The sequence below is a fragment of the Protopterus annectens genome, chromosome 14.part0, assembly GCF_019279795.1.
Source record: "Protopterus annectens isolate FY-2018-M chromosome 14.part0, PAN1.0, whole genome shotgun sequence".
NCBI classification, from domain to species: Eukaryota; Metazoa; Chordata; order Ceratodontiformes; family Protopteridae; genus Protopterus; species Protopterus annectens.
Window position 1 is genome coordinate 825152742 of NC_056748.1, and position 26688 is coordinate 825179429.

General features: G+C 39.5%; 1 protein-coding gene across 1 annotated transcript in view; it reads left to right on the forward strand.

The window, feature by feature from the left end:
- The window catches only part of PIK3AP1 (phosphoinositide-3-kinase adaptor protein 1), a 1872143-nt gene that overhangs the window by 1838266 nt on the left and 7189 nt on the right, over window positions 1-26688 (forward strand). The window contains exon 16 of the mRNA XM_044056574.1: window positions 3181-3293. Coding sequence (XP_043912509.1) covers window positions 3181-3293 — 113 coding nt within the window. The remainder of the gene's footprint in view (window positions 1-3180; window positions 3294-26688) is intronic.

The following is a 26688-nucleotide window of genomic DNA, read 5'->3' on the forward strand; positions in this document are numbered from 1 at the left end:
TGACATTTATGAATATATTACTCATAATAATAGTAGTTCTAACAGTGGCTGAATCACAAAACACATTTCTTAAGTAGAAAATATGATGCAAGAATTGTGTTATACATTAATAAATATTAAAATCTTTAAAGAAATTATTTAATTCCAGAAAAGTGACGGGGTGAAAACACATCATCATCTTCTTTCGGCTGTTCCCATTAGGGGTCACCACAGCAGATCATCTGTTTCCATTTCTTCCTGTCCTCTGCATCTTGCTCTGTCACACCAACCACCTGCATGTCCTCTCTCACCACATCCATAAACCTTATCTTTGGCCTTCCTCTTTTCCTGTTACCTGGTAGCTTCATCCTTAGCATCTTTTTCCCAATATAATCAGCATCCCTCCTCAGCACATGTCCAAACCAACGTAATCTTGTCTCTCTGGCTTTGTCTCCAAACCTTCCAACCTGGGCTGACCCTCTATATACTTATTCCTAATCCTGTCCACCCTCATCATACCCAGTGCAAATCTTAACATCTTTAACTCTGCCACATCCAGCTCAAACTCCTGCCTTTTTGTCAATGCCACAGTCTCCAACCCATATAACATAGCTGGTCTCACTACCCTCTTATAGACCTTCCCTTTCACTCTTATTGGTACTCGTCTGTCACAAATCACTCCTGACACTCACCTCCACCCAATCCATCCTGCCTGTACTCTCTTCTTCACCTCTCTTCCACACTCACCATTATCTATTGATCCCAAGTATTTAAACTCATCCACCTTCATCACCTCTACTCCTTGCATCCTCACCATTCCTCTATCCTCCCTCTCATTCACACACATATATTCTGTCTTAGTCCTGCTGACCTTCATTCCTCTTCTCTCTAGAGCATATCTCCATCTCTCCAGGGTCTCCTCCACCTGTTCCCTACTTTCATTACAGATCACAATGTCATCTGCAAACACCATAGTCCATGGGGACTCCTGCCTGATCTCGTCTGTCAACCTTTCCATCACCATTGCAAATAAGAAAGGGCTCAGAGCTGATCCTTGATGTAATCCCACCTCCACCTTAAACACATCCGTCACTCCCACCGCAGACCTCACCGCTGTCACACTACCCTCATACATATCCTGTACCACTCTTACATACTTCTCTGACACTCCTGACTTCCTCATACAATACCATAACTCCTCTGTAGGCAACCTGTCATATGCTTTCTCTAAGTCTACAAAAACACAATGCAACTCCTTCTGACCTTCTCTATACTTTTCCATCAACACTCTCAGAGCAAACATCGCATCTGTAGTGCTCTTTCCCGGCATGAAACCAAAGTGCTGATCACTAATCATCACCTCCCTTCTTAACCTAGCTTCCACTACTCTTTTCCATAACTTCATGCTGTGACTAATCAATTTAATCCCTCTGTAGTTACTACAGCTCTGCACATCACCCTTATTCTTAAAAATCGGTACCAAAACACTTTTTCTCCATTCCTCAGGCATCTTCTCACTTTCCAAGATTTCATTAAACAATCTGGTTAAAAACTCCACTGCCATTTCACCTAAACACCGCCATGCTTCCACAGGTATGTCATCTGGGCCAACAGCCTTTCCATTCTTCATCCTCTTCATAGCTATCCTTACTTCCTCCTTGATAATCCATTGTACTTCATGATTTACTATCCCCACATCATCCAACCTTATCTCCCTCTCATTCTCTTCATTCATCAACTTCTCAAAGTACTCTTTCCATCTCCTCAATACACTCTCCTCGCTTGTGAGTATGTTTCCCTATTTATCCTTTATCACCTTTACCTGCTGCACATCTTTCTTAGCTCGGTCCCTCTGTCTAACCAATCGGTACAGGTCCTTTTCTCCCTCCTTAGTGTCCAGCCTTTCATACAACTCTTCATATGCCTTATCCTTAGCCTTCGCCACCTCTCTGTTTGCCATGCACCTCATCTCCTTATACTCCTGTCTACTTTCTTCATCTCTCTGACAATCCCACTTCTTCTTCTTTGCCAACCTCTTTCTCTGTATACTCTCCTGTACTTCCTCATTCCACCACCATATCTTCTTGTCATCCTTCCTCTGTCCAGATGTCATACTAAGCATCTTTCTAGCCGTCTCCCTTACTAGCTCTGCTGTAGTTACCCAGCTATTTGGTAACTCTTCACTGCCACCCAGTGCCTGTCTTAACTCATCCCTGAACTCCACCTCACAGTTACCCTTTTTTCAATTTCCACCATTTGATCCTTGGTGCTGCCGTCACACTCCTCCTCCTCTTCTTGATCACCAACGTCGTCCTACAAACCACCATCCTATGCTGCCTAACTCCACTTTCCCTGGTCACCAATCTCATTCAAACTGGCCCTTCTACATAAGATATAATCCACCTGTGTACATCTTCCACCACTCTTATATGTCACCCTATGCTCTTCCCTCTTGTTAAAATATGTATTCACTACTGCCATGTCCATTCTTTTCGCAAAATCCACTACCATCTGACCTTCTGCATTCCTTTGTTTAACACCATGCATTAATAATATTAGAGTCTTTAAAGAAACTATATAGTTCCAGAAGAGTGATGGGTAACATCCCATGTCTTAAGAACAAATTACAATGCAAAAGTCATATTATACATTAATAGATCAGCAAGACTCTGAAAGAAAATGATATAGTCAGAAAGAGATGGGGTAAGTTATAGAAGAAATTTTGCAGAATAGTGATATTGTCATAGAAACAGGGCTAAGAAAAGGGGAGAGAGGTGATGCGGGTCCTTTTCCCCACTGTTGGGTGATCTCAGAGGTAATATATATACTTATTTGCATCTGCATTACTAGCTCTAATGCAAAGAATGTAAGAAGAATGTTAGAAATACTCCTGATTTTGTTCTTTGTATCTTGGTCCTCCATATTTTGCTATATAAGCAGATGTTAAAACTTTCTAAAATATTTAACATAGTTCATGTGTATGTACTAGTAGCATATAAGAAGGTTTGCTGCTTTTTTTAGATTTATTACTCGAGAACTAATAAGTGTTTTATTCATCACATAACCTGTTAATTAGAGGACTGTGAAGCACATGTTTATCTGTAATACTCAGACAGTTCTACAACAGTAAAATAAACCAAAAGTTTTAGTAATAAACATATTAACCATTCTATTTTATCTTCTTTATGTTTTCTTAATAAGGATAATGAAATCATGGAAAGCTGTGTAGGTCACAGCCCAAGAATGTCAGACAGGCAGCCAGCACCTTTGCCTCCTGGAAGACCTCCACGGATACCACCTCGTCTCCCTAACAGGTAAAAAGGTGACATATCAAAGAACAATTTATTTATAATGCTTAACTGTACAGATAAGTTAAGAATGGAGATGCAATAACTACATTAATGGGCTAGCTGGGTGACCACAAAGGGCAGCGTCAGTGGCTCAGGAAGTAGCACACTCACCTTTGATGTTGGAAAATCAAAACAGCATGGGTTTTATTCCCACAGCAGGTGCCTGAATTCATTTTGTTTGGCAGTCAATGCAGAGGATTAGCTTTATTGGCCATTAACAAGCTGCTTTCAGTAGCCCACGGTTTGAATTCTTTCGGCCTCCACTTGCCCACTCAGTCACCCTGACCAAGTCACTTAATTATACAAAGCTCTGGGGCTATTGGGAAATTGAGTTAGGCTCCTCAGTGGTCTCAAGGACTACATCTTTAGAAGCTACCTATGAACCAAGAAACCTACAGCAAACTCGTATTAAGTAACCTAATTAAATTGAGACATCTAAATGTACAGCATTCCAAAATACAAGATGATCTATAATACTATTTTAATGATTACATTTTCATTCTAAAACACCAGGTAACTGCATGGGAGGGAGGATACTAACTAGCTTATATTATACCACAAAACCTTTACCATTACATAGCCATAAACTGCTAAAATATGATGCTTGTTTTGACATAAGCGTCCGTATCTTTGAAAACAATTGACATTAATGGCTCATGACTACAGTACAGAGTTTACTAATATTAGTGAAAGTAATAGGGTATTATTCCAGGAAATATGCAGAAGCAAGTTCAAAGCACATGATCCAGAGAACCATATTCCACTGTCTGTTGATTTTGCATCTAAAAGTTTTAGTAGTATTCAGAAACAGAACAGTTAATAAGAAATACAGAGCTGTAAATGTAATACTTGCCATACTATATACATGCACAAACACACACACACACACACACACACACACACACACACACACACACACACAGATAGATAGATAGATAGATAGATAGATAGATAGATAGATTGATAGATACATAGATACATAAATAGATATAGGTCTTTATAAACTACTCAAACAAACAGCTTCGGGAACACTCATTCATTGAACACAACCAGTCTGCCAACATACTCATTAACCATCCACTCTGTTAAAACTAAGCTCATCACCCCACAAAGACACAGATACTAAAAAATACAAGCTATTGGCCCCCCAACCTCTCTCCCCAAAAATTATATATACCATCTCCAAGGTCACGACAAATACAACAAGGGAGTAATCTCCCACAACAATGAAATTACTAGTAACATGCATTCCAGCTATGTGCCATCAGAAGGCAAAATTGTCAGCAATCCCTTATTGGAGAAATCTCTAACAACACTGAAATTACTGCAGACATGCATTCCAGCAATGTACTGGCATAACTCAAAACTGTCATCAGATCTTTATGAATGAAATCTCCCACAACACTAAAAGTACTGTTGGCATGTGTTCCAGCAATGCATTGGCAGCATAACGACCTATCAGCCTCTATACTGAAAACTTAAACTCTTGATGAGGTAGAACCAACCTGAAAGGTTTTAACACCTTAAGCATTAGATACCTTTTAGGTATACCTATAGATATTAATAGAGAGTTTCTAAGTTAAAAAAACATATTTGCGTGAGTTTGCGCATCATGCAGCACCGCTTAGCTAGGGTTAAACTATTCCTGGTGCCATAAAGTCTGCTCTTCAGTTTTTCCCTTAGAACTAGCCAGTTTCTTAATCTTAGCACTTGAATCTGCTTTTCCATGTTCAGCACTGGTTCAGAACTGTTGTAAGCACTAAATAAGCTACAAATTACTGAAGCACTCAACCTTTCTCACTACTTAGTGGTTAACAGTTTTTGTACTTATCTTCCTGAAGTTACTTTGAGGAAACAGCTGTAGTACTTACCTCCCTCACTTGTCTAGAGGGAAAAAATGATTACCTAGGCATGTCCAAGGGACATCTCCCGGTGTTCTCTCCTGTCTACCTGATGAATCTGGGCATCTTGAGGCAATGTAGCAATTGCCTCATGTACACTGACCACCCTTTCCTCCCACCACCCAACACTACAACCTGTGAGAGATGCATTTATCTAGCCAAACTGGAGGCAAAGCTCTCTCAACCCAAGACTGAACCTGTCAGTCAGGAGGAGAAGGCAAACACTTGCTCCACATAACACTCATCACATAGTCCCACTATCCCTACACCACAAAAACCCACACACATAGATACACAAAAACATTCTCGGAGGCTCTCAATAAGAATCTTCCCAAGCAACAGAGACCACCAAAGCAGAAACACAAGCAACCTCCACCCCTCATCACAATTCAAAATACACATAACACACACACTCAGTGTGCCACTCAACCACAGCCCATAAGGCAAAACAACGTACCTAACACATTAGTCATAGGTGACTCTATAGTCAGGCACACTGATGTTCCACTCACCAAAATAGACAAGGAGAAGGTTACTGTTAGCTGTCTGTTGGGTGCCAGGATCTGCCACATTACCCATGCACTCAGGTCACTCCACAACAAGTACACATATGACTCTGTCATTGTCCATGTTGATGTGAATGACTTGAGACGTACCTCCCTGGACTACATGAAAAGAGACATGCAGGAGCTCTCCAATCTTGTAATCCAGGCAGGTATGACCCTAGCCCTGAGTAGCATCCTGCCTTTACCCAGAATGATACTGCAGTACAAGGACAAAATGATTGACTTCAACAATTGGCTAAGCCTCTGGTGTCATTCTAAGGGGATCCAGTATCTGTCTGCCTGGGACAACATGGTCGACAGGCCATGATGCTTTGCCAGAGATGGCCTGCACCTGTCACCCCTGGGATTCTGGATACTGCCTAAGGCTCTTGCCGCCCTTATAGTGCCTTTTTTAGGCAAGGTTCAAATGACAAACCCAACACCATAACAGATACAGGCAAGCAAAAACTGAGGGTAATGCTACTCAACGCTAGAAGTCTGAACCTCAAAATGCACTCACTCTAGGCATTCCTTACAATGGAGACCATCAATATCTGTGCAGTGACTGAAACCTGGTTCAAGGCTCCAGAGAGCACCCCTGCATTACCAGGATATAACTCATGCCATACCTTTCGGCCATCTAACCAGGACCGGAATACCAAGGGTGAAGGTGTGTCCACATTCATTAATGATAACCACACCTCCAGGCTAGTTGCCCAACATAATGCATCCAAAATTATCCAAGTGCAACTAACTCTGGACAAAACTGCAATCCATATTGTAGCTTGCTGCAGATCCCCCACCATGCTCCAGAATTCCCACTCCTGTTTTCTTGATATACTAGAAAATATTAGGGTTCAGCCAAACACCCTAATAATGGGTGATTTCAACTACCGCACATTTAACTGGGAAAACTACTCATGTACCAATTCCTTCTCACAAAACTTTCTAGAATTCATAAACTCCAATGCCCTGGATCAGCTTATCCACACCCCCACGAGGGGCAATAATATCCTAGACCTAGTCATTACCAACATGAGTGACCAGTGTTCCACACCTGAAGTCAACTCCTCGTTGGTCAGATCGGACCATAAGCTAATCACCATAGATATCCACATCCTGCCCCCACACCCCATTAAGGAAACCACTGTAAAACATTTTTCCAAAGTCAGCTTCATGCTTAAGACAGAAGTGGCTAACTTCACAACATCCATGCCTATGGACAATACAGTTATGACTGCCAAATCTTATACAAATGCACTCTATAACCATTTACAATGAGTGCATGGATTGTGCTATCTCTAACAGAGCCGAGACGTTATCCTCCAAAAAAAGGAAGCCAATCTGGTGGTCCCCTGCGATAAACAAATTCTACAACAGAAGGAAGAAACTGTTACAAAAGAGAGTAAAATCCCATGAGAGGAGAAGCTCCCTGGTCAGCCTCAGTAAGAAGCTGAGATCCCTCATAAAATCCTCCAAAGCCAGTTATGAAAACAAGATTGCCACTGACTCTAAGGACAACCACAAAGCATTCTTTAGCTATGTCAAGGATCTCAATGGCAACACCCAGATCTGCTCTGAGTTACAGCACAATGGCACGAAAATTATGGCACCAACTGATATCACCATCATCCTGGCTGATAGGTTCAGTGCTAACTTTACCCCACCCCCACCCCCTAAAGGGGCCATATCCATACCGTAAGAATGCAGTGCCCCTGAAATCACAACTGAGCAGGTAAAAACTGCACTCTCCAAAGACAAGAACACAGCATCCATGGGAACAGACAACATCCAAGGCTGCGTTCTACACGAACTTCAGAATAAAATGGCCCCCCCACCAAAGCACCATGTTCAATCATAGCCTTACGACAGGCTTTGTACCCACTGAATGGCACACAGCAACAATTATACCACTCACAAAGTGGGAGCCACCATGGACCCCAGGAACTATCTCCCTATTAGCCTGACAAGCCTGGTTTGCCATGCCATGGAATGTATCATCATGGAACTCATAAACAAAGACAAAGGTAACCTCCAAACTCTGGATCCCACCCATTTCGGGTTTGTGAAGGGCAGATCCTGTCTCCTGAACCTGATTGACTTCTTTGAAACAATCACCAAAGCCGTAGATGAGGGTAAGGCAGTTCACACAGCCTATCTTGATCCTGTCAAGGCTTTTGACACCATCCCCCATTCTGGAATCATAGATAAACTCACTAATCTGGGTATAAATCCGTACATCACAAGATGGGTTGCCAACTGGCTCACTGACAGAACCCACACTGTAAAAGTTGCAGACTCCAAATCTGACTTCAAACCTCTGACAAGTGGAGTACCACAAGGTTCAGTCTTGTGTCCTCTCCTGTTTGGGGTCTACTTCTCTGAAGTATGGGCTAGCACAGAGGGCCTCTGGCTGACAAAGTTCGCAGATGACTGCAAATTAGGAGTCCCCAAATGACATGGACATCCTACAGAGGGCATCACTGAGACTGATGCCTGGTGTCAGAGCCATGACCTCAAGCTCAATGCCAAAAAGTGCATTGTCTTCCCCTTTGTTAAAAACTCTGTACCCATGAACTACCACATATGCGGCATTCCACTTAATGCTGAAGGTGTGATAAGAGACCTTGAGACTCAGGTGGACAGTAGTCTCTCCTTTGATAATCACACCACCACAGTAGTCAGGAAATCCTTCTATGTGGCACACCTCATCACGAAAGGGTTCTCATCCAGGAAAAAAGAGGTCATTGTTTCCCTCTACTCGGGTCTCATTAGACCCATTATTGAGTACAATGCCCCTTTTGGAATGTACTTCACAAGACATCTATAACAGCTGGAAAGGCCACAAAAATACCTCACAAAAAGGATTACAGGACTCAAACATATGCCCTATGCTGACTGTCTCAAAATACTCCAGCTTTACTCCATAGCATATCGCCTACTCCGAGGTGATCTCTGCCAAACATACAAAGCTATGTCAAACCCAGAGTTGTTGGAGATGCTACATCTACAGAAATCTCAATCCTTGCGAGCTACATGCTCTAGAAACCTAAACCTTGTCACCACAATAAACAGGACATGCTGGAGGGATAGATTCCTGTCCAGAGACTTCTCATACTCTGGAACATGCTACCCATCTATGTCAAGCAGAGTTCCTTACTAGCACTCTTCAAGAAAAATCTTGATGAGCAGATGGGAAATAGGAAATTCACCCCAGGGATCACTTCTGTGGCACTGCTTGACAGGGGCACAGAAAAATAACCTTCTTGGGTGGCAAAAGCCAAGGAACCTTGTTGGCTAGGCTTACATAGGCCCTTGGGCCGATAGCCTAGTACCTACCTATGAATCTATAAAATAGATACAGATATTAAGTCCAAGGTGACACTGGAGGCAGGACTAAAATAAAATACAAGTCTATTGTTTGCAGTGTCAGAAAAACTAATATCCTACGTGGCCTAAAATAAAACCAAAACAGTACTTTTGATTATTTTTTGTAAAACAGTATCACAGTTGCTTACAATCTTTCCAAGTGCAGACTGTACAATTCAAGAAGAATCCAGCTGGTAGATGAAGTTCCTGTGAGATTTGAGAACAAAAGCACTTAAATGAAAGAATAAAGCGTGTCATTCTCAGTGTCTAAGGTGATTTTCATTTGTTCCAAGTACAGACTCTCTTAAAAACAAAGTCCTTGAATAGGACCCAGTTACAGCTCTAACACATTACTTTTATATGTAATTACAGGAAGTTTGGGGAATTGCTTAGTAAAGACTTCAGCTTGGCTTGATCTTTCTCATAGTTTTTGTTGAAGGGTTTGTCTGTGTGACTTTTTTAACCTATATATATATATATATATATATATATATATATATATATATATATATATATATATATATATTCATCTATATCCATATTTATATGTATATCTAAAATGGTGTTAACAGCATAATATCAACAACAAAAATATATACACAGAAATATCTAAGCACAAAATATTAACAAAAGCTAAGCATATCCAAAACCAGTGTTTTTTTGCAGGAGGGCTAACCCCCCTCATACCCAATGGAGGGTTGTTCCCCAGTACCCCTGTTATTATATATACCAACTCCAAGCACAGAAACAATGGGGAAATAACATTTTAACTTCGCTGTTGTAACATCAACTGTTGATAGTTTGTATTCTAAATATTTTTTGTCTATTATTTTGTTGTCAGTGTTAGATGTTTTGATCATTTTTAAGTACGCACACACACACACACACACACACACACACACACACACACACATATATATGTAGGTGGCTTTCCTCGACAATTAGAAGGATGAACACGGAGCGGCAGAGAGGCAAAACTATGAACACAATTCATGTTGACTGTGAAACATCAGTAAGGAGACTGTGTTCGTAGTTTGGACCATCAGTATTTTGATGGGCATCGCACTACAGTGGGTAATTACCCTTTTCCTCACTGTAGTGCTATCTTGGAGTTAGAATATATAAGTAGCAGAAGGTGTAGGGGGGCTTGCCTCCACAAAGTGGTAAGACATTTTCCACCTCTTAGTGGATATTTTAGCCTTTTCCTCACTGTAGTGCTATCTTGGAGTTAGAATATATAAGTAGCAGAAGGTGTAGGGGGCGTAGGGGGGGCTTGCCCCCACAAAATGGTAAGGCATTTTCCGCCTCTTAGCGGATTTTTTTTTAGCATGGTGAGTGGTCTAATGTCGATTCTTTCCCTTTAAAGGAACTGACATTCTAAGCATGCATCAGGATTTTATTTCTTTCTTCCGGGTCGGGGTTGTGAATGGTCGAGGAAAGCCTCCTCGACATTTTGATAGTAAACCTATATATATATATATATATGTGTGTGTGTGTGTGTGTGTGTGTGTGTGTGTGTGTGTGTTATAGAGAGAGAGACGGAGAGAGATAGCTATATATATATATATATATCTATCTATATATGTCTATATATACATGAAACACAACACAGAGCAGTGCTACAATTAAAATATTCTGGGCTAATATATAGCAATTACACGGATATAATGAATTTCAACCCTGTTTGAATGTGTCTCTTCAAAGATGCTCTATAGATAAGTCTGTCAGTTAATTCCATAGATAGGTCCTGAAATAAGTACTTTTGAAAGGAATTTTTGGAAACATTTAAAATTATCAAGCTAAGGTCAAGGTGGACTGTTTCATTTAAAAAAAAGATTTAATTGACAATAACAAGCAGACAATGCACTTTCTTGAGTTTCAAAAGCAATTTGAAATAATGTGTATTTACCAGTAATACCTTTCTATACTACATAATAGAGTACTGATGAATGTGCAGATGGATTCTTTTTCCAAGTTTAAAAACTAGAAAAAATGTCATAAATAATAGTGGGGAAACATCTGAATTATTCACTTATTATAAACCATAAAAGTGATCAGACCAAGATTGTATTGTAACCGCTGTCCATTACAGGTATGTAAACTTAAGAAATGTCAGTACCATAACGAATTGAAAAATGTGGGTAAAAACTGTAGGAGTACTTTTGTAATGAGATATTGACCAGAAAAGCTGTGCCAAAGACAAATAAGACATGTGTGACACATATCAGTTAATAATGTGTTTATACTTTCTATTATCACAAGTAGATACCTCCCACTCTAAGAACCTCAGAAAACCTTGATCACTTCAAAACTCTGCTCCATTCCCACCTCACCCAAAATTGGAATTGCAGTTGCACTCAACCCACCTAGCCCACTATGCCCCTACTACAAATTAATCTACCCCATACAGACTACCTAAAACAGTAGCCTCACTTTGAATATAACATTACTAAGCATTCTATATCTTAAATGTATATATTGTAAATAGGGGAAGATTCTCTCTATTGGCAACTCTTAAACTTTGATGCTATTAACTAAATCATCCTCACTTCTTATCCTGAATGAGGATGTATACACTTCTTATCCTGAATGGTGATGTATACACCCCGCCTTCTCTAGTTCTTTTCTGTCTGTCTCAAATCTATACTTTTTAAATAATGTACTTTATACCTACATTCACCCCTCTATGCAAAATTGTGTTTATAAATGTCATTCTATAACTATGTTCAAATTAATAACTACAGTCAAATGAATGTTGTTGCTGTTCTTTCGGCTTTTCCCGGTTAGGGGTCACCACAGTGGAACTCCAGTCCACTAATATTTGGCAGTATATTTTTACGGTGCCAAGGTACCAGCTTGACGTCCAACCTTCAACTAAGGCACGCCCATTCAACGCATGTCTTTCGAACGCCACTCGACCACGAGGAGGGCATGCAGACTCCACACAGAAGGCGCTCCAGCCAAGAATCGAATGGGAGAACCTCTTGCTGTGAGGCAACAACGCGACCGCTGCAATTGTTATTTTACAACCTTACTCTCATCATCTACTTTCTTAGTGCAACTAATCTGTTTCAACTTGTCCAAATCCTAATACAAATGTATGTATGAATATAACGTACAAATGTATGTATGCAATACATGTTCCAATTTTCTAACTGTAGCCTAATAAGTTTTACTATGTAATATAACTTTTTGCTTATTGTCACTGTGTATTATGGATATATAATAATACTTTATTGCTTATTGTTACTGTGTTTTTGGAGCTTTTCTCGCTGGGCCTCCACTGAAAATGGGCTCCTTGAGCCCAGTGGACCGCCCCGGCCATCAAACTGGAAATAAATAATAAATAAATAAATTACCTATTTCCCCTGATTATACCATTTCAGCTTTGGGGAATGGTACACATTTATTATTAAATTACTGAATATTTGCCATACTTAGTGTTTTAGAATTTTTTTTATTGAGAAAAGTTTGTTCACAGCTTTACACAATTAACAATGCAAACTTTATGAAAGACTGGTGATAACATAGTTCAAGAACAGCTATTTTACCACAGTCTTCTTTGTGAAGAGGAGCAGAACTTCCAGCTTAGCCACAAGGTCCCATGGTCCCATTGGCTATTCTTTCTCTGTTTAACTTAATTTTATTTATTTATTGATATTTGATTACCTGGACAGTTTGACTGGGTAAGAGCCCATTTTCAGCATCGGCCCAGGGGAAAAAGCTCCACAGCATTATAAAACATTTTAAAAACAATAATTTTACAGTCTAAAAATAATACAAAAAACAAAATTCCATTTAAATAATTATACCAAATTAGACATAATATGAAAACATTGGTTAAGAATTGATACAAGTTATATGACAGTGATTTAATAGTTAGAGAAATTTTAGCCAGTTTAGAAAAAATAAAGGGAAGTTAGTATAATACAAACAGGAATTGCGACACATAGTGTGAGGAAAGTAGTCTTATGACAGATTTGAAAAGAAAGCCAGGGGAAAGAAATTGATAAAAGTAATGAAGTGAGTGAAGGAGGGAAAGTAAGGAGATGTAATGTATGAACAGATGTTTGTTCACATTTAGGGATATAGTTTATTCTGGTGTTGAACAATAACAGAGCCAGCTTTTGGCTAAGTAAAGGTTTTGAAGGATGGGACAGAGGGTGTTAACCTAATGGACAGAGATAAGGAGTTCCAGGCCTTGACAACATGATACAAGTACAGATAATGCCCAGCAGATTTGATAGGTTTGTGGGCAGACAGGAGTTTTTGGTCATTGGATCGTAATGACCAACTAGGAACATAGTTGTGTAAAAATGTTATTTAGTACTGGACAAGCAAATGGATTCTGAATAATTTTATATGTGGTAAGAAGCGGTGTATATGTTAGTTGATGGAGTAGATCTAACCATTTTAGGCCTTTTGGCACTATACAGTGGTGGGTTCTCAAAGGGGTACTGGCTGCAAATTTAGCAACTTTGTTATAGCATTATTCAAGTTTTGATTTTTGTGATATCTGAAGGTTATTAAGGATTGAATCACCATAAAGAAGTGTGGGTAGGAGAGAAGTAATAACAAGTGTAGCTTTAGTTGTGTCAATGAGAATATTTTTGACTCTATAAGATATCTCTAGTTTTTTATAAGTTTTTCCTATGCACTTTTGTATATACAGGTCAAATTTAAGACTATCATCCACTATCATCCCTAATAATTTGCTATGAGAATTTACTTCAGTGGTTGCATTATCAAGAGAGAGGACTTTTAAGTTTTGTTTTTTCATGGGTGAGGGATTTGGGGATAAAAAGTAGTAGTTCATTTTTTAGGACTGAGCATGAGTTGTGAGTTATAAAGGCATGTTTCAGTTGCTGTTAAATTTCATGAGTAATTTTTGAAGGTGTGCCACATTGTCAGATGTGCATTATGAGTCTGGAGTCATTTGTGTACTGTATTAGGGAGGCCTGTTGTGTGGATGTGTGGAGGGTGTTGGTGAGAATGTTAAACAGGAGGGAACGAAGGATAGAGCCTTGTGGTAAACCTGTAGTGACTGGGAGGTATGAAGAGGGGATGGAGTGCAATTTTATTGACTGACACCTATTGCACAGCTAGCTTTTGGACCATAGAAGAATCAAGAGACCTAATGAGGACATTTGAAGTAAAAGTTTACTGTGACAAACTGTGTCAAAGGCTTTAGACAAGTCTAGAAATAAGAAGGAGACTAGTTTGCAGTTGTCTCTAGCTTAAATGATAGTATCTATATAGATTAGAAGGGCACAGTACTATGGGAAGTATGGAAACCACCTGGTAACATCGTATGAACATATGTTGTGTGGGGAATAGGTGTTCTTCCTGCAGGGGATAGTATAACAATTGTTTTTGAATACATTATTCAAGTATTTTGAAGGGGGGTAATATTACTATAGGTCTACAGTTACTAATGTCTGTTGAATTTCTTCCTTTGAGCAGAGGTATAATGTGTGCCTTTTTCCAGAAACAGGAAATGTGGGGTTCCTGGATTGGCTTATTTATAAGGATTGAGACAGGGTAGGCAATGCTTTCAGCTGCTATTTTAAGGTATTCTCTTGGAAAGTCATTAGCTGAAGAAGAGCTTGGTTTGAGTTTGTTTAAGAATACTCTTATATGGGATGTGGACATAGGTTTGAAGGTGAAAGTGGATGTGGTAATATGTGGCTGCTGGGCAGGATTAGAATCAGATGTTGGGAAATCCTTGGTTAGAGATGCTATACTATCTATGATATAAGAGTTGAACTGTATTACGGTTTTGAGTGATAAGTTATTGGGAGAGGGGTTAGGTTGAATTTATGGCCAGGATGCATAAATGCATAGGAATATTGGAAATGTAATATTAAGTCTCATTTCTTGAGTGAATCAAGGCTTTGACTCAGTTTCTCATAGTTAAATATGCTTTTTTTAATAACCATAGCAGGTTTGGAAGCTATTTTGAAAATAAGCATTTTTTAATAACCATAGCAGGTTTTGAAACTATTTTGAAAAGAAGCATTTTTTAATAACCTCAGCAGGGTTGGAAGATATTTGGAACAGTGTTCTCTTAGAGCAGTGCAAGATTCAGCCCCTAACCAACATCCTCCATATTCTTCCAGGACTCTCATTATGCTCACATATTTTCCATCTTTTCATAAAGTTTCTAATACTAGAAATGCCTGCACTTTTCACTATACTATATAATACTGACCTTGCCTTAAACAGGTCTAGTCACTCTAGTACTGCCATCAGTACTTGCCTATCCATGGTTAAAAGCTTGTTTCAGCAAAAGCTACTAGGGATCAGCTTCCATTAAAACCAAAAGATCATGCATCTGAGGTCCAGACCACAAAATAATTTGCTTTTGAGTAAAATAATTAAAAAATAGTAAGTAGATGGTTCTTCCTCTGAAGCTGCAGCACTGGTCTCACATTTAAAATAAATTAATGCTGTGGACAGAGCCTTGGTCTTTCATGTCATCCAAGAGACTTTCTGACCAGATAGGGATTATTTACATCTGTCTCCCTCTACTCTCCCTCTACTCTTCCCTCATTAGGGCAATCATCGAGTACAACGCCTCATTTGGCATGGACCTCACTAGACACCTGTAACAACTGGAGAGGCTGCAAACGTACCTCACAAAGAGGATCCTGGGTCTTAAACACTTGTCCTATATGGGCAGACTCAAAACACTCCAACTATTCTCTGTATCATATTGCCTACTTAGAGGCAATCTCTGCTTGACTTACAAGCCATGTCTGACACAGCTCTGTTAGAAATGCTACATCTAAAGAAATCACAATCCCTCCACACCAAATTCTCAGAGACCTCAACCTCATTACCACAATCAACAGAACATACTGGAGGTACAGGTTCATAACCCAGAGACTGCCCATGCTATGGAATAGACTTCCCATACATGTCAAACTGAGCACCTCACTGGCCCTCTTCAAGAGAAATATTGATGAGTGGATGGGAAATAAAAAATTCACCCCAGGGATCACTCTAGTAGCTCTACTCGACAGAGGCACTGGGAACTATGGTCGGGTGGCATGATGCCAGGGTAATCCTACAGGCTAGGCTTGTAAAGGCTCCAGGCCAATTAGCCTAGTACACACCTATGACCCTATGACCTCTCTGTCAATATCCTCTGCTGAAGCAAGATCTGCATTATAGAAAGGGATATTCGTATCCTGCAGTACTGCCCTTTCCTGGCATTGTACTAAGCTCCAAATTCTGTAAAAGTATAAAGATTTTAATTGGTGTTGCACCATCAAGAACACCACTACAAAACTATGTAGTGTCCTCTTTCATCTCATTTCACTTAGTATTCAAGTCATGATGGTTATCTGACTACTTTGCTATATTAATGCTAGGCAGATCAGTAAGAAAAATCTTTACACATCATTTGTTGGCACCATCCTTATTTTAACTTTTCCATTTGCTAAATTGATTGATCTCTTCACAGCCTCAATATTTCATGCAGAGGCACAGACTTTGCTGCCTGATTAATGCCAACTCTGCTAGTGGCTTTAAACTCAAGAAGTCTTTTCTCTTTTATCACATCGCAGCAATCTCTCTCACTGGCTTTCTCACCCATTATGTAGACTGCACCTGGGAATATCCTTCTAGTACAATTGTTTCAGTTATGTCATTTGAAATGTATAATTTTGTGCCTGAATTTTTAAAATAATTAGGACAATAAAGTTCTTCTGCAACATCAACAAAATGGTTTGGAAGGACAGGTATATATTGCAGAAATCCCTATCCATATTCAAGTGCAACTTGGATAAATGGATGGGAAACAGAAAATTTACCCTAGGACTGCATCTTGTACTACTGATGGACAAAAGCAGCTCCTAAATACTTTATCTGATGCATGTTTCCCCTTAAATTATGTTTGGTATGATAACGGTTACTCTCATTAGAGGTAATGTATAATTATCAACCATGGGACGGGTACATCCAATCTCTAACCAAATGGGATAGGTTAATTCGAGCACTAAAAGGAGAATTGGCTAGGCTTAAAATGGCCCCCAAGGGCATCTAGCCTCATACTTAACTTGTGGAATTCTAGATTCATAGGTATTTCCCAGCTGGGCTTTTCAGACTCCACCTTCCCAGAATCTTTCCCATGCAAGTGCCAGCTTACCTACTCAGGATCTTTCCCATGCAAGTTCCAGATCACCTACTCTGAACTTCCATTTGAGGAATGAACTTCCTGATTGTAGCTCTGTAAGGTTCTGCTTTTATATGTATAACTGACGATTAGTACCCTGTTATATAACTAATAAGTAGTGTTTGTCTGACTAAAGGTTGTGAGAATATTCTCACACTCCACACAGCAGGATACATTTAAAACCACAATAACCATGTGCTAGAACCAACAGTACAACACACATACACATATAGGCACAAGTGCGCATGCACACACACGTATGCGCATATATGGCTTATAGTCAACAAGAAAAAAGCAGCAAAACACACTTGAGGAAACCTACCTAAAGGAAATGCATGTCCATCAAAAACACACTGTATCACTTAACACTCCCAACAAATTCACAAAAAATACAATCAAATTAAAATACTTCAGCTTTATATCTGAACTTTCAAAATTAGACGTAACTAAGCAAAAACGAACCAGCCATAAAATTCCATATCTAAGAAAATAAATGAACAATGGTGTTGCTGTGCTATATCACCTATATTTGAAACTTGCTTCCTGATCAAAAATTCAAATTTATTTTGTTCATCACCATCCTGCTCATGTCATCAAGCATTTGCTATAACTCTACTCATTGTATCAGTTAAAGAAACTTCACCCCAGTCTACTAAAAGCAGAAAAAAAAAGAAACTTCACACACTGTTCACACAAAACACACATGAATACAAATGTCCCTGAACAACACTGTTCACTTAATCAGACTTGTATAACATGAATTATAAAATCTATTAGATTGGCTAGATAGCTAGAGAGACTGAGTTTGAAATAGGTAGGTAGGTAGGAAGATAGGTTGCTAGATTTCAAGACAGACAGACAAAAAAATTAAACAGCAACCAGTCATTGTATGCACAGCACTATGTCCAACAACTAACTGTATCGCTCCAACAGCAGACAGTTTATGCTGGTATTAAATACTTATTTAGCCTAATTTTGCCAACTTTCTGAAGTTAGTTGTGCTATTTTCCTCTCATTCAGAAAATACAGCTATCATATATATTCAGTTTGTTGATGTATACATTTTTCTTTTCTCAGAACCATTCCTTTGTACCTACTGTCTTGTTTCATGTAAACTAATCTGTGGCTGTTTGCTGATGACTTTAAATCATCTGACATAATAGCTCACATCTTCTTTTCTGCTCTAAAGTCCCCTCTGCTACCTCTCTTCTTCTTTCAGCTTTTTCCCGGTTAGGGGTCGCCACAGCGGATCACCTGTCCGCTAATGATTGGCAGTGGAGTTTTTACGGAGTCGAGTTGCCAGCCTCTCTAAATTTTTATAATTTTTGGATGAAGCACATTGCATGCAATATATTCTCTCACATAAAAACAGAACTGTCAACAGAAAGAAATTAATTGGCCTGCTGTTTCTCCCGAATGTCTTTTGCATTTGTTAAATCCCTAAACCAAGCTTTGTTTCTGGTAGCCAATTCAGCTTCCTGCACTTTTTGGTACATTTCTTATGTATTCATGGTATGCCTAAAACATTTTAATATCATTTACTTTTCTGCTTACAGTTTGCATCAGGAGTTGTCCTTTCAGTAAGTATCTCACCATATGTCTGACTCTTCCTGTTTATTTTTGCATTAATTCATTCATTCATTTGCATTTGATTAATGAGAGTATCTGAATGGGCAGAACCCTTTTAAAAAGCCCAAAGAGAAAAGCTCCACATTACTTAACATTTGCTAAGGCAGTTAGCATGAGATAACAGTAGTAATTATTGCTGTCCATGTCACTTACTAATGTGCTGGGTGTTTTTGATTTAGTAAGGGATTTTTCAACATTTGTGTAGTACAAATGAAATTTGCTGTTGCTATCTTATGATTTGTTTCATCTAGGAAAGGGCAGGGTTTTGATTTTGTTTAGTAGGCTGTCAGTTTAATTGTTGATCAAAAATGTTTTGGAGTTTTACTGTGGTTTTCCTGTAAACTAGTATAATGGTATAGTATTTTGTTCCTTAGCCTTTAAGTTGATATTCTTAGATTTCTCACATGGTAATATTTTTGAAGAATGTTCTTTTTTTTCTATGCTTTATCTCTGTTATGCATCAGCATTCTTTTTATTTTTGCTGTAAGTCATGATGCAGGCTTTAATTTGATTTGTTTCCCACTTAGAGGTGTCAGGGAGTTTAATATGGCGTGGAAGGTTTAGTGTTTCTCATTTACTAAGCATAAGGATAAACACAAATGTTTCCTTATTTGGTTGTATTACTATTTTATATTCAATGTTTCTATGAACTTTGGTATGTTTCTATATGGCAAAGACTAGGTTATGTTCACTAGCTCAAGCAGAACTGGAAAAATCAATGATCTGGGCTTCAAGCCCTAAAGAGTTTTCCTGCCATAAGCGAGCGCTCCTTTTGCAGACTTTTCAGGATTGATGGTTGGCTATTGTTTCTCCATAGCTGTGCAGATAAGTTCCCTTCGGGGGAGGAAAAAACTTCCACTTTATTTTCTATAACTAAAACAGAACTTTTAGAAAAGAAATGTTTATTCTTAGCTAGGTCATAAGAAGCAATTGCCACAAGTTTCTGTTAAATTTACAGTTTGGCAAAAAACTAATAGGTTCATAGGTTCATAGGTTCATACTAGGATATCTGCCCTAGAGCATTTATAAGCCTAGCCAGCGTGTCTTTGGCTTTCGCCACCCATTTTAAATTCATTTTGCTATGCCCTTTTTCAAGGTTAGTATACTGTGCCTCTGTTTAACAGTGACACAGAAGTGATACCCGGGGTAAACCTACAATCTCCCATCCACTCATCAAGATTCCTCTTGAAGAGAGACAATGAGGGACTCTGCCTAACCTGGACTGTGATTTTATTCCAGAGTGAAGGGAGCCTCTGGGTTATGAATCTGTCCCTCCAGCATGTCCTATTTATTTCAGTGCTGAGGTTCAAGTCTCTCGAGCGCATAGCTCAATGGGATTTGGATTTTCTGAGGTGCAGCATGTCCATTAATTCCGGGTTGGACATGGCTTTATACGTCAGGCACAGATCGCCTCTGAGCAGGCGGTATGCCACTGAGTAGAGCTGGAGTTTCTTTAACCGGGCAGCATATGGCATCTGTTTGACCCTTTGATCCTCTTGGTGAGGTACTTTTGGGGTCTTTCCAGTTGCTGCAGGTGTCTGGTAAGGTACATCCCAAAAGGGCATTGTACTCAATTATGGGCCTGATGAAGGATGAGTAAAGAGGCACGATGACCTCCCCTGATCTAGATGTGAATCCCTTCATGATTAGATGGGCTATATAAAATGCTTTTCTAACCACTTTGGCCACGTGGTTGTCAAATGAGAGATTGCTATCAACTTGGGTCCCCAGGTCCCTAATTACTTCTTCTGTACTTAATGGATTACCACCTATGTGGTAATTTGTGGACACTTTGTTTTTGCCAAAGGGGATGACTATACACGTTTTGGCATTTAGCTTGAGGCCATGGCTCTGGCACCAGTTGTCTGTTTCTATGAGGCCCTTTTGGAGGATGCTTGTGTCGGCTGGAGAGTCGATTATGGCGCCCAGTTTTCAGTCATCTGCGAACTTGGTCAGCCACAGTCCTTCCGTGTTGGCCTGTACCTCCGAGAAATATATACCGAACAAGAGAGGTCCCAGGACTGAGCCTTGTGGGACGCCACTTATAACTGGTTTGGAGTCTGACATGGCTCCAGCAATTCTAACCATGTGGGCTCTGTCCTTGAGCCAGTTTGCAACCCATCTAGTGATATAGGGCTTTATATTTAAGCTGGTGAGCTTATCTATAATGCCCAAGTGGGGTATTGTATCGAAGACTTTTGCGAGGTCCAGGTAGGCTGTGTGGACCACCTTCCCCTCGTCAATGGCCTTGGTGATTGTTTCAAAGAAATCAACCAGGTTTAAGAGGCAGGATCTGCCCTTAACAAAGCCAAACTGGGTAGGATCCAGTGTCTGTAGGTCCCCAATATCTTTATTTATGAGGTCCATGATGATCCTTTCTATAGCTTTGCAGACCAAGCTAGTCAGGCTTATGGGGTGATAGTTTCCAGGATCCGTTGAGGCACCACCTTTGTGGAGAGGGACCACTGTTGCTGTATGCCACTCTTTGGGTACATATCCTGTAGTAAAGCTGAGATTGAACAGTAGTTTTATGTTTGGGTTTAGCTCTTCTTGGAGTTCATGTAGAACGCAGCCCGGGACACTGTCTGGTCCCATTGATGCTGTGTTTTTTGCTTTGGAGAGGGCAGCTCTTACCTGAGCATCTGAGATGTCAGGGGGGCAGCACTCTGCTGGGATAGATATTTGCCCTTTTGGTGGGGGAGTTTGCACTGAACCTGTCAGCTAGGATGTTGGCAATGTCTGTGGGTTCGGTGTATTTTTTGTCATTTTGGACTAATTCTGAGCATATCTGGGAATTCCCACCCAGGTTCCTAACATAACTAAAGAAAGCCTTGTGATTATCCTTAGTGTCCTGTGCAGTTTTTCTCTTGAAGCTGGCCTTAGACGATTTTATGAGTGCCCGTAGTTTTTTGCTAATACTGATCAGAGATGCCTTCTCTTTTTGGGATTTTGCTCTATCATGTAGTAGCTTCCTCCTTCTATTGCATAGTTTGTTTATGGCTGGGATCCACCAGACAGGACATCTGCCTTTGGAGGATTGGGTCTTGGTTTTATTTGGGATTGCATGAGCCATGCATTCCTGAAGGAGTTCATAGAATGCGTTTATAAAGGATTCTGCGGTCTGGGCCGTATTTTCCACAGGCCCGGGGGGTTTGAAGGATTCCACCTCGGTTTTGAGGAGTGTGAAATTTGCTTTAGAGAAGTTTTTCACTGTGGTTTTCAGGGCAGGGGGTGGTGTCGGGATGTGAATATCCAGTGAGATTAGTTTATGGTCTGATCTTACCAGTGAGGGATACACTTCTGGTCTGGAGCATAGAGTCCCCATGTTGGTGATGATCAGGTCCAGTATGTTTTCCCTTCTTGTGGGAGTGGTAACAAGTTGTTCCATAGCATTTGAGTTTATAAATTCTAGGAACCTTTGGGCTAGGGTGTTGGAGCTAGAGTAATGCTCCCAGTCTATGTTTGGGTAGTTGAAATCGCCCAATATAATGGTGTTTGGAGAGACCTTCATATTTTCCAGTGTTCTCAGGAAGGCCGAGTGGGGTTCCTGGGTTTGGGAGGGTGGTCTATAGCAGACTATAAACTGGAAGGCAGTTTTACCCACTGTTAGTTGCACATGGATAGTCTCTGATGCTTCGTGTTGTGCCACCAACCTGGAGGTGTGGGTATCTTTGACGAATATTGATACTCCCCCTCCTTTTGTGATTCGATCCAAGTTTTGTGGCCAAAAAGCATGGTATGAGGTATAACCTGGTAGTGCTGGGGTGCTCTTGGGAGCCTTGAACCAGGTTTCTGTTGCTACACAGATATCGATGTTCTCCATGCTAAGGAGAGTTTTGAGTGCATGCATCTTGAGGTTTAGACTTCTGGCGTTGAGTAGCATTACTCTTAGTTCTTATCCCTTGTGATACCTATGGAGGTGGGTTTGTCTTTTGAGCCTTGCCTAAAAAAGGCACTATGGGGGTAGCAAGAGCCTTTGCCAATATCCGAAAGCCCAGGAGTGACAGGTGCAAGCCGTCCCTAGCGAAGCATCGTGGCTTGTCGAGCATGTCATCCCAGGCTGACAGGCATTGGATCCCCTTTGAATGACACCAATACTTAAGCCAATTGTTGAAATTCATCATCTTGTCTTCATATTGTGGCATCATTCTTGGTGAGGGTAAAATGCTACTCAAGGTCAGGGTCATACCGGCCTGGGCTACATGCTCAGAGAGCTCCTCTATGTCTCTTTTCATGTAGTCCAGGGAGGTACGTCTCAGGTCATTCACACCAGCATGGACAATGACTGAGTCATATTTGTACTTGCCTTGGAGTGACCTGAGTGCTTGTGTTATGTGGCGGATCCTAGCGCCCGACAGGCAGCTCACCGTGACCTTCTCCTTGTTCAGCCTGGTGAGCGGGACGTCAGTGTGCCTGACGATAGAGTCACCTATTACAAGTGTATCAGGTGTGTTGTTTAGCCTTAAGGGCTGTGACTGTTGGCACACTGGCTTTGTGAGCTATGTGTTGCATGTGTTTTGTTTTGGGGTAGCGGTTGCTTGGGTGTCTGCTTTGGAGGTCTCTGCTGCTTAGGCAGATTTTTATTTAGAGCCTCCGAGTATGTTTTTGTGTGTTTATGTGTTTGGTTTGCTGTCGTGGTAGGTCTATGTGAGACTGGAATTGTAGTGAGTGTGGTTTCCTTCTCCTCCTGACTGGTTTCGCCAGTACTGAGTTGAGAGAGCTTAGCCTCCAGTATGGCTATATGGTTGCATCTCTCACATGTGTTGGAATTTGTTGGGAGGAGGAGAGGGTTGTCTGTGTACATGAGGCAGTTGGAACATTGCCTCAAGATTCCCAGATTCACCAGCTGGACTGGAGAGGAGATTGACAGCTGACCTTTGGACATGCTAGTATAGTATTGGGAATTCCTTTATAATTGAAAAAAAAGGGCCAATGGGGAACAAGGTACTCAAGGGGAGTTTGTGAGGGTGTAGTGCTTTTAATATTTTAGTGCTGACTTATATAATTGCTTTAGTGAGCAAGTGCCAGGTAACTTAAATGCAATGTGTTACAGGTAACTTAAATGCAAAAACGACAAATAGTAACTTTCTTTCAAGTGAAACAAGGAAATAAGTACAGTAAGCAATGCAGATATCACTAGGGATCTGCCAAACTGTTAATTTAACAGTTTAATGATTACATCAAACATTTACAATTATTTACCTATGCTAATCTAGCATTATTGGAGCTGGAACCCAAAATGACATAATGCCGTAAACATGGCTTACTACATTTAGTCTTCCACATTTGGAAGCAATATTTAAAATGTAATATTTTATTAAAGCCTTCGAAATACACTTCTCTTTTCATAAAAAAGATGTTTACAAGCATAAATATGCATGCAAACACTTTTTGTTTGAAACGAAAAGGACATTTTGTGCCTTTAAACATGTTCTTAACAGGTAGATTGTAAAATGTGCGGATATCTATCATATGTTGATAGCCACTGAAAATTAAGTCTACTATCGTATGCAGTGCACCAGTTGTTAAAATAAGGGTCTTGTTACAAAATGGTAAGGTACGTCAGACTCACTGACAATGCCTGTCATAAAAGCATATCAACTTTAAAACAACAAAGTCGATGAAATGAAAGTTAACACACAAAAATCAAAACAACAAGATTACAGCTAAGTTTCCAAACAGCAGGAAGGGGTCTACTCTCAGCAGTTCACATACATATGTCTTCAAATGTGAACTAACACAATAGTCATACCTCATGTAATCAAGCACAAATGATTAACTACAGAGTGAACTCACCCTTCAAAATGTGTGTGTGTGTGTGTGTGTGTGTGTGTGTGTGTGTGTGTGTGTGTGTATACATATATATATATATATATATTATATATATATATATATATATATATAATATATATATATATATATATATATATATATATATATATATATATATATATATATAGATATATATATATATGCTGCTCAATTATTTGACAATTTGTGGGCTTCACTGTAACAGCATCCACTTATAAATGTTAAGCACAAAGCTATACATTTTTTCTTGTTTTAATTTTAATTTTTTTATTAAAGAAGAAATATCTTTATTAAATTAACACTTATGACATAGGCAATCCTATATTTACATAAATGAAAACAAACCATATTGACATAATTTTACCTGCAAACATTACACACCACTTATAATCTATTCAGTAACTGTCAAACATTACATAGTTCATTCAAATCCTACCTTCTTTTAAACCTCATTCCTTGTCTGCATGTATTGTTCCCACAGTTTCCATTTTTTTCTATGTAATTTGCTGCTTATACCCTTTTCTAAAGATCCCATTTCCAATTGTTTTATCTCTGTTACTATATTAACTACTTCTAGTACAGTTGGTTTAGACTTTGATTTCCATTTCTTAGTAATTGCTTTTTTGGCAGCTACCACAATTAGACTCAACAAGGCCTTACTATGCCCAGGCAATTCCAATTCTGTGTCATAGCTGAAAAAATAATTCCCTTAGTTATACCAATTTGCTCATCCAGTATTTCTAATAGAGTAGTCTGCAGGGAATTTTTAAAGTTTGCCAACTCATTACAAAAATATGTTCTCGATTACCTCTTTCTTCCTCATCACACCTCCAACACTTGCTAAATACCTGAAGAAAAACTCTTCGGAGTCTACTTGGGGTATAAAATGCCTATGTAAACACTTCAAAGCAAGGATCCAAAATCTTCTAGACTTTGTTGCATATTTAGGAGACATATATATATATATATATATATATATATATATATATATATATATATATCTTCCGTTGTTTCTTTGTGAATTGCTTATCCAATCTCTCTTCCCAATCCTTTCTAACTTCCTCTGATTGATTATTATAGTTACAATGTAATATTTAATATGCTATACTAATAATTCCTTTTTTAGCAGCAGCTTCTGCTCTAGATTCTACTAAAAACTCTACCAGTGCTTTTTTTTTTTGGTTAGGATCCCCATATTTCTTTCTTTGTGCCTGTCCTTTCATATCAATCATTGATAGGCAAGGCAATCTTTAGCCTGCAGACCAAATAAATTATTGGCCTTTTCCCATTCTATTACCTTTCCCTCTCTAATTATTTGCTCCCAATACCTTGGTTCTTTTGCCAGTTTTCTTCAATAAATTCCAGCCCTTCTTGCCTATTGTCTGTATCCCTAATTGCAGTCATCCCTATAGGCAAAATCTCCTTTCTCCATTCCCGTGTTGGATTAGTTCTTAGAATATTTTCTGCTACTTTATGAATATAATATTCTGTATGGTTATTGTTAATCTCCTTAAGGATCTGCATCCAAAATCCCAGTCTTGTTTCTTGAGCTTTCCCCCTGTTTTGTCATCATTCCTTTCCACTTTGAATTATAGGTTTTTACTTGTGCTATGTATATGTGCCTTAACTGTGTAGCTCTGAAATATCCATTCATATCAGGTAATCCCAGACTGCCTTGTTTTTTTGGAAGAATCAACTCGTCCCACTTGACTCTTGCCATCTTCCCCTCCCAGATAAAATCCTTCAGCTCTTTATTAATTGCTATCCACAACTTCTCTTCTGGTTGATAGAAATACGCCTGACCTGCGTATAAAACTAAAGGGACTAAAAACATTTTAACTGCTTGCATCTTGATATCCATATTCATAAAACAGAGCTTCCAGTTTCTCAGTTTTTATTTTATCTTTTGTTTAGTCTCTTCACAC